Raw genomic sequence first — 8,061 nt, 5'->3', positions numbered from 1 at the left:
ATTGTTGTATGTGTGTTGAGGTGGTAAAATACTTCAGGTGAGATAAGAGACTTGAGCAATTCACAGAAACCTCATAGAAGGAACGTGTAAATGTTTGAGAAGTTTAATAATTTTGTTTCTCCCAGTTTTACAGAGCAATGCATTTGTTGATTTGGGCCTGAAAGAAAGAGAATTCTCACAAACTCAAAACTTTCAGTTGTGATTTTTTTTTTTCTGCAATGCTCCCTACTCGTATTTTTAAGTAATGACTTGTATTTTTAAGTAACGACTATTAAAAAAACTTTTTTTTCTAATCCTTTGATCTTTGGTTTTCTAGATGCAGCAACTAAGACAAAGAGAAGGTAAATGATCATCTGGCAGACAAGCACTAGATTCCAGCTCCTCAATTATTTGGTTTCTCCCATTTGCTGGCTGACATTCCCTCCTTTACTGCAGGAAATGTGGTCAGTAACTAATAAGTGTTTATTGGTATCTGCTTGAGATACTTGATGAGAAATGTAGATATCAATGAATATTTGATCTTAATTAATGCTAAGAACAAAAGTTTTTCCTTCGCTGCCTCATTTATGTATAGGACAGTCATGCCCGTGTGATCACTTAAAAATACCAGCTGACTCTACAAACTGATGAGGACTTCAGTGAGATAACTCCTTATGAATTAATATGCTGTTAACTGCTTTTTCTTAGCTAGAAGTTACAAGTGTAGTTGTTGCTTTGAGGGGTAAGTCAAAATATTATTGATTCGCAGCAGCTGCACTTGGTAAGTAGAATATAGGTCTAATTCAAAGCCCATTGCACTCAATTAAAGGGACTTCCTATTGATTCTAGGAGGCTTTAGATTTTTTTTCTAAACCAGATCTAGTTGACACTCTGGCTTTGGTTTCTTCTCCTGTATTCCATCCGTTTTGTTTTGTGCCTTTTCATCCTCTACGTATGCTCTTGGGGGAAGGGGGCTAATACACTGTTCCTCAACAGGTGACATGAGGGATTTCTCCCATCTCCTCTTGTTGCTCCCAGTTCAGATAAGAGTCAGCAGGCTTGGGTCTTATACTGTGAAAATGAACGTTGGGTCTTTTTTGAATGTTGATTCTGCACTGTGAAATTAGAGTGAAGTCCAGCCTTGGTTCATCTCATCCCTTCTTTCCTTATTCTTCATTTTCCCACCCCTTCTCATCTTTGCCAGCTTTGCCAGTGAGAGGACTGTCAGAACAGAGACATTGGTATTGTAAACTGGTGTGTCTGCTCCTACCTCCGAGGTTTCTTCCTGACTGCAATATAAATCTCCTCCTCGTCCTTCTGACTTCTGTACAGCAAAAAGAAAGACTGAGCCTCTGGTACTGTGTCCATGTCACAGATTTGGCAACTGGCACAAGGTTTGCAAAGTGTAACAGTCTGCAGAGGCTGAAAGGGTACCAGTTAAAGATAAAGAAAATAAGCCTAAACCATTAAACACATTTTCTTGCTGTGTCCTGGTGCAAAGAAAAGGACTTGCCAGGCTTGTGTGTGAATTGTCTAGGCCTGGAACATTAGTATTTACCTGTGTGAGCTGAAAGGTTTCTGGGCAGCAGTGAGAATTTGTGCATACACGCTTTCAAGTTTGTATATGACTGATTCACTCCAATACAATTTCTGCTCTTGCATCAGAATAGCAGTTTGAGTGTTCTTAATGGCTTTTAAAATTGAATTGTGATGATGAGTCAGAAGAAAGTAGAGCTGGAGATGGAACAAAGTCACAGTTTGTTTGTTACTGGCTGAATCATAACTGCTGGCATTGGTAGGCATACATTCAAATCTTTATGGAACACTGCTTTTCAAAAAGTTTCTTCGAAATCAAGGCCATCGAGGATCAGGGGAACTGCTAGAGTATTCCACTTACTGTCGCTAGATGCTTACTTTTATTCAACCAGAAGAGTTACTTGATATTGCAAATACTTCATACTTCCAACTGCTCTGAAAGAAAAAAATTAAAAGTAGAAACGGAAAGCCATAGTTTTGCTGGAGGACCTTAAAGAGAATAGCTGAATTTGTTGGTTTCCATTCAAGTGATATGTACAGAAAGATAAAATACTTTGGCTCATATTCTATCTCTAAGGTATACTCGTGAGATAAATACATTGTGACTAGCAGGTTTGCCATCATGTACATGGATTTATAGTGCAGCAGAGATTATTCAAGTTAACTTATTAAATAAGCTACATTGAAGAGGTATTGAGAAAGGAAAACAGACACATACCTACCTTAATTTGGGCACTTGGTAGAGCTGTCAAAGCTAGATTATAGTCAGGAGTTGTAATTTTTTTGGCTGGAAATATCACCAAATTTCTCTATTTCAGTTTCATAATTGTATAAATCAGCAGTATTTCAAAAGTGTTCTCAATTAATATTTTGGAAATAAGTGTTTTGTCTGGCTGGAATTACATTATTTGTTTTAATTCTGACTTTTTCAATTTTATATTAACTTCCTGCACCAGTTCTGTCAAGATGGAATATTTTGCCATTTTCCTTCTGTGCCCGTTCTTTCAGTTTCAGAAGAAATTACATTGGAAACTGTGTATTCCATCAGTGCACTTAAAACCATCATTATTTACATCACCATTATTTGGTTATCTTCTGAACATAAGCCTTCTAACCCAGAAGCGGTAGTTGCCGACTCACCACACACCTTGTGTGCTTCCTACCTGCCACCCCCTGCCCTGCAGGCTGGTCTTCCTAGCTCTGGAGTGGACCTATACACGGTATAGGTCAGCAGCCTTTCAGAGGCTCCTTTTTTCATGGAAAGGGTCATTGGGCACTGGAACAGGCTGCCCAGGGAGGTGGTTGAGTCACCTTCCCTGGAGGGGTTTAAGGGACGGGTGGACGAGGTGCTGAGGGATATGGTTTAGTGTTTGATAGGAATGGTTGGACTTGATGATCCGATGGGTCTTTTCCAACCTGGTGATTCTATGATTCAATATGACAATGGGACCAAATCCTAAACTTTGAATCATTTGCCATTCAATCCTCACTGAAGTGTTTTCCCTCTAAATTCAATGGGAATATGCCTTCAGGTTTTGTTACAAGTGTAAAGAACCAGAGCAAGGCAGTGTGGAAATACCTGTATTTATTTAGCAGAGCACCTCAGAACTTGTTGCCAATGATCTGTCCTTTTACCCGAGCATCTGCTTATTCTAACGTTTCCACTTGGCTTTACAGGAATGTGTGTAACCCAGTGAATAAAACAAAGCAGGTATTCCTTCATTAACCTCAGCTGAAATGTTGAAACGAGTTCGCTGTGCCTATGCATCACCTCTTTTCTGTCACTGCTTTGGAAGAGTGCTGTAATGCATTCCCAAACAGATTCGGTGTCCTTTTATTTCTGAACAATTTGTTTCTCTCAGGAGCATAAATAATTTTTGCCACAGGTCTGGGGTGTGCCTGCGTGAACATGCTGCACTATATCTTCCTCAACCATTTCCCTTTTTGCAACAGAGTAGATTTTAACATTTTTTTTTCTCTTGGTTAAAAATGGTTGACAGAATGAATATGAAATTGGATTAGGTATTTGACAGAATATGCCTGTTTTCTTTTCTACCGAGGTGTTTACCAGCGGATATACATTTTTTCTAGAAAGTTAAATTCTAAGTACTGCAGGTAAATACTGGTGTGTATCTGTGCTATGTTTAATTCTGCTCTTAGTGCAAAACGTCACTTTAGGGATCTTTCTTTGCTACAAACGGTGACAATTCAGGATCAATACCCTGGATAAGAGCGACCTCTTGTCCCCTGTGCTAGCAAGACCTACTTGTTACACCATAAATATTGAAAATAAGATTTCTAGGGATGGAGCTGGGAAGATAATTACCTTCCTAAATGTTGTAGCTGTTTTACAGTTTGCTCCCAGTCTATCTAGACAGTGCAAAATCACGCTGGGACATGGAAGCGCGGGACATTTAGCCACCGAGGCAGGTTCAGCCAGAAGTGGGGCTGCGGCATTGCCCCACGATACGTCCTCAGCAGCCACAGCGGAGACACAAAGGTTTCCAGAGAAGGTTTTGCAGGTGTTGCACAGTTAGACCGTGTGTACTTGTTCTGTCATTGCTATTTTGCAGCCAAATGGAGTAAACTTGAAGACGGTCTGGAGTGTTTCCAGTTGTGCTGTAACTACGCAGGGCTCAGCCCTAGACTGAGGGGCATCTCTCTCTGTCACAGAAGCCTTGAGCCAAGGACACATTTTCATCCTTCTCCCTCGCACCTTGCCTGCAGGGCGCAACTCATGATGTTAAACGACCTTTGTGGCGCTTCAGTGTTTCCTCCAAAAGTTCTGGAGCAAGACTTGGGGTCAGGAGAGCTCCCGGCAGGGCAGAGGATCCAGCTGGCCAACCCGGATTTATGAGCGGATTGCTTCCACCCAGCATCCCGTGGCTTTGAGAGCTCGGGAAGGTTTCCGCGAGGCTGCCCGCTGGCTTTTCGAGCCCAACTCTTGACAGGACGCTCGGAGAGTCGCCCTCACGCTGCGAGGCAGCCGGAAAGAGAAAAGAAAAACCTAAAGCGAGCAGGAGGGCGGAGAGAGCGGGGGCGGCCGCTCACCTGGGCGGCGGGCGGGGGGCACCGGGGCAGCGGGGAGCGGGCAAGGGGCAGCGGGCGGCGCCGGCCCCGCACCGTCCGCCGGGGGCGGCATCGGGCGCTGCGGGGAGGGGCGCGGGCGCCGCTCGCTCCTCCCGGGGAGCGCGGCCAGCGCGGCGCCGGCTCTTTCGGCACTTGGCCCCGCGCCGCTCAGCCCCCTCCTCGCACCCGCTCCCGGGGCAGCAGCTGCCCACCCCCCCCCCATCGTTCTTCTTCTTCTCCTCCTCCTCCGCCCTCTCCCCGGCAGCCGCGGGGCGGCGGGGCCGGCTCTCCCATCGCAGCCTTTGTCGGCGGGCAGCGGCGGTCGGTCCGTCCGTCCGTCCGTCCGGGCGCGTGGCTCCTTTGTGTTTACGGCAGCCGCTCCTGAATGCGGAGGCGAAGCCCGCGGCTCGGCACCGAGCTTCTAGCGAACGGCAGCCCTCCCTCCTTCCCTCTCTCTGCCCTCCCTCCCCTCCTCCCGCCGCGGCGGACGGGCTCCCACCTGGGCTCCGCCGCCCGCCTCTCCTCTCCTCTCTTCTCCTCTCCTCTCCTCGCTTCTCTTTCCTCCTCGGTTACCTGCACTTTTCCGCCGCCCCCCCGTTCGCCCCCGCAGCTCCGGGGAAAGCACCTGAAGGTGGATCTATCAAACCTCCCGGCCGTCTCTCCAAGTGCACTTCTGGGACCAAAGCACCGGCATGGATGTAAGATTTTACCCGGCGGCGGGCGGCTCGCTTCCCGGAGACCCCTCCAACCTGGACTTTGCCCAGTGCTTGGGGTACTACAACTACAACAAGGTGATGGATCCCCGCGCGCGTTCCCTCCCCGCTTCCCCGACGGGCGGGGGGGGGGGGCTCGGGGCTGGGGTCACCCGCAAACTTGGAGGCGCCGAGGCGTCCGCGGAGCCGCCTCCCTCCCTCCCTCCGGCCCCCCGAGGGGCGCGAGTCCCGCTGCCCCGCGGCCGCGAACAAAGGGCGCTGCCCTCGAATTCTCGAGGAGTTCGGCGGCCCCGAGCACGGGAGGATAACAAACGTTTTGATTTGCCGAGGGCTGTCAGAGAAGTTGCTGCGGCACTTCTAGCTGTTCGCCCCTTCTCGGCGGCGCGGGCAGCTTGGGGAGCAAACGGAGCAATAGTCGTTTCCCCGTGGCTGCTTTCATCTACAAAAAAAAAAAAAAAAAAATGTTTTAATAGCGCCGGGGTGATTTGTTTCACAAATTACCCCAATCTGGGAAAGGCGAAGTTAAGAATGACGCGGTGACTCACGCTATTTTGCAAAAGGCTTGAGCTGTTTGCACTGCGATGTGTCAATAGCACATTGAGCTATTAGCGCTGGGCCCTCACACATGCACATAAAGGTCCCTTTCACGCTCTGTTTTTCCTGGTGCTGTGTTTGTCCAACCCCTGGGTCCTTTTGTGAGGCGCTGTCTGAGATGCTGGGGGAAAGGAGGAGAGGAGGGTGCTGCGCAAAGTCTCTGCTGAAACTTGTTGGGTTGGTTTTGCTTTTCCCTTCTTTTTAGAGTAGATAAAGTTGGATGAAACACAAAGATTGCTTTAAGAGGGAGAAGTAAGGCAAACCTTCAAATAAGAAGGTTCAGCAGCCGGAGATAACTTTCTCCTGGAGAAACTGCTTCTGAATGCGTGGGATGAGCGCGCTTTCCAGTTGCTCTTTATGCTCATCTCCCTCCCGGCTGCTGGGAGGCTGGAGTTTGTCCCCAGTGCTGTGGGGGCTGCCTCCCTTGTCCAGAGCCCAGCTCTGCTCCCCCCGGAGCCGCACGGCCCCTGCCCCGCGCATGCTCTCTCTCTGCTGGGTATCACCGTGCTGCTTTGTTAGTAGCTAATATAGAAAGGCACAGGAGCATGAATTAAAGATGAAACGTCAACCTTAACTTGGAATGCTGCTAAGGACTTCGAGAGCTCTAAAATGCATAGTAAACGCGCACGGTTGTCTCCTATGCCAACTCATTTTGGAAACTCCTGGCAGCGTGCTTACTGTAAATTTCACTTATTCAGTAACTTTTTTGTTTTATGCGTGGTACAGGCTCTGTTTTTCAGGCTCCGTTACCGGTTAAGGTACAGGTTGTTGTTTGTTTTGTTTTTTTTTAATGTCCAAAATCTTGAATGGATTCTGAAAACCGGTTTCTTATTGTGCACATTAAGTTATTGCAAGTGCCCAGTTATGTATAACCTTTCGACTGTGTTTCCCTTCATCATACAAAGAGAACAGAGCACACATTCAGAAACAGTCAAAAGTTACTTTTGACCTATTCAATTTCAGTTGATGTGCTCCTGGACGTAATTTTTGGCAAGTGTCTTGTAGGCCAGGCTTCCAATCTGCAGCAGAAAATATTTTAATTAACAGAGTACAGCTCACGAGGCATGTGTCTTTATAATAGATATCTTTGTATGCACAAGGCCTGATCCGGGGCAGATTGACACACACAAAGCTGTGTTGCTTTACTAGGAGCTCTTCTTTGGCTCAGCTGGAAAAGCAGCGATGTGGTGTACAGGTGTTTCAAGGGCAGAAGAGGAATTTGTGAATGAGTTCCTAGAAAGAAGGTTCTTAACTGTGTTAATCTAATCTTGTTTTCTGCACTGTTTATTAGCTGTGACTATAGGAATCTTTGTAAGTTGGGTTTTTTTTTAAATTATTCTGGAAAAAGAGTACACTTCTTTTGAAATTCTTGCTCCCTCCTTTTCTATCTCTTCTGTCCTTTTCCTTGTGTTCCTAAGGAAAATAAATGATTACTGTTAGGCGCTGAGATGATCAGGAGGCACAGAAAAAAAGGGTTGAAATATTTACTCTGCTGAAGTAAACGGGAGAACTGTTATTGATTTCACTGGGGACGGTATTTCACCTTAAGTATTTCTGAAACTCATTTGAGTATCCTGCTCACTCATCCGTGCCAGCTTCATTGTTAGGAGGTGAATCCATATTCTCCTTGTGACAGTGACATTGCCTCTGACAGCTGCCGGGGAGCAGGAAGTATGATGGCAAGAGTAAACACATTGCGTGGTTGTATATATGTGCAAACCCAGAATTATTTATGTGAAGGTATTCTCGGGATTGTTAAGACATAGAGTTGATGGCATATGACATACCTGTGGAAAACTGTATCTTGTATTGCAAGGTCTAAAACTCTTGAACGTAAAGCCTTTTAGTGTAAATACATTGCACCCTGTGAGACAATGCTGCCTCTCACCTACATGCTTTAAACAGATTTTCCCAGGACTGAACAATCATTTTCCTTTTGCGGGTGTAGCGCTGGCAGAAATGTGGCAGATGGAGCCCTGGGTGACGATCTCGCTTTGGCCTTTGAGCAAGGGACCAGGTGTGGGAGGGGAGCTGCAGCCTGAGTCCTGGGCTGGTACTCACAGGTGCTTGGGGGCTGTCCTGGCCCTTACTCGCAGGTTACCCTTCAGCTGGATTCCTTCTCCACAGCCTCTTTTTAAGCACGATGCCGTGCTTTTGAAATTGGTTGTCA

The 8,061-nt window shown here is 46.8% G+C and overlaps 1 protein-coding gene across 5 annotated transcripts in view; it reads left to right on the top strand.

Annotated features, from left to right (window-relative positions):
- Nucleotides 1-308: 308 nt before the first annotated feature.
- TOX3 (TOX high mobility group box family member 3) overlaps nt 309-8,061 on the top strand; it is an 80,864-nt gene continuing 73,111 nt past the window's right edge. The window contains exon 1 of one of the 5 annotated variants that reach the window (XM_069868579.1): nt 309-443. Coding sequence is in view for 4 of the 5 variants with exons in the window: in XM_069868576.1 (XP_069724677.1) it covers nt 5,277-5,375 (99 nt within the window). In the remaining variant the exon portion in view is untranslated. Of the gene's footprint in view, nt 444-5,041; nt 5,376-8,061 lie in introns of those variants that run through there. The other 4 variants (XM_069868576.1, XM_069868575.1, XM_069868578.1 and 1 more) reach the window with 4 other exon arrangements.

This window comes from Phaenicophaeus curvirostris, chromosome 14 (assembly GCF_032191515.1).
Source record: "Phaenicophaeus curvirostris isolate KB17595 chromosome 14, BPBGC_Pcur_1.0, whole genome shotgun sequence".
Lineage (NCBI taxonomy): Eukaryota > Metazoa > Chordata > Aves > Cuculiformes > Cuculidae > Phaenicophaeus > Phaenicophaeus curvirostris.
The sequence above is the reverse complement of the archived record's forward strand: the minus strand, read 5'-3'. Positions and strand labels throughout refer to the sequence as shown.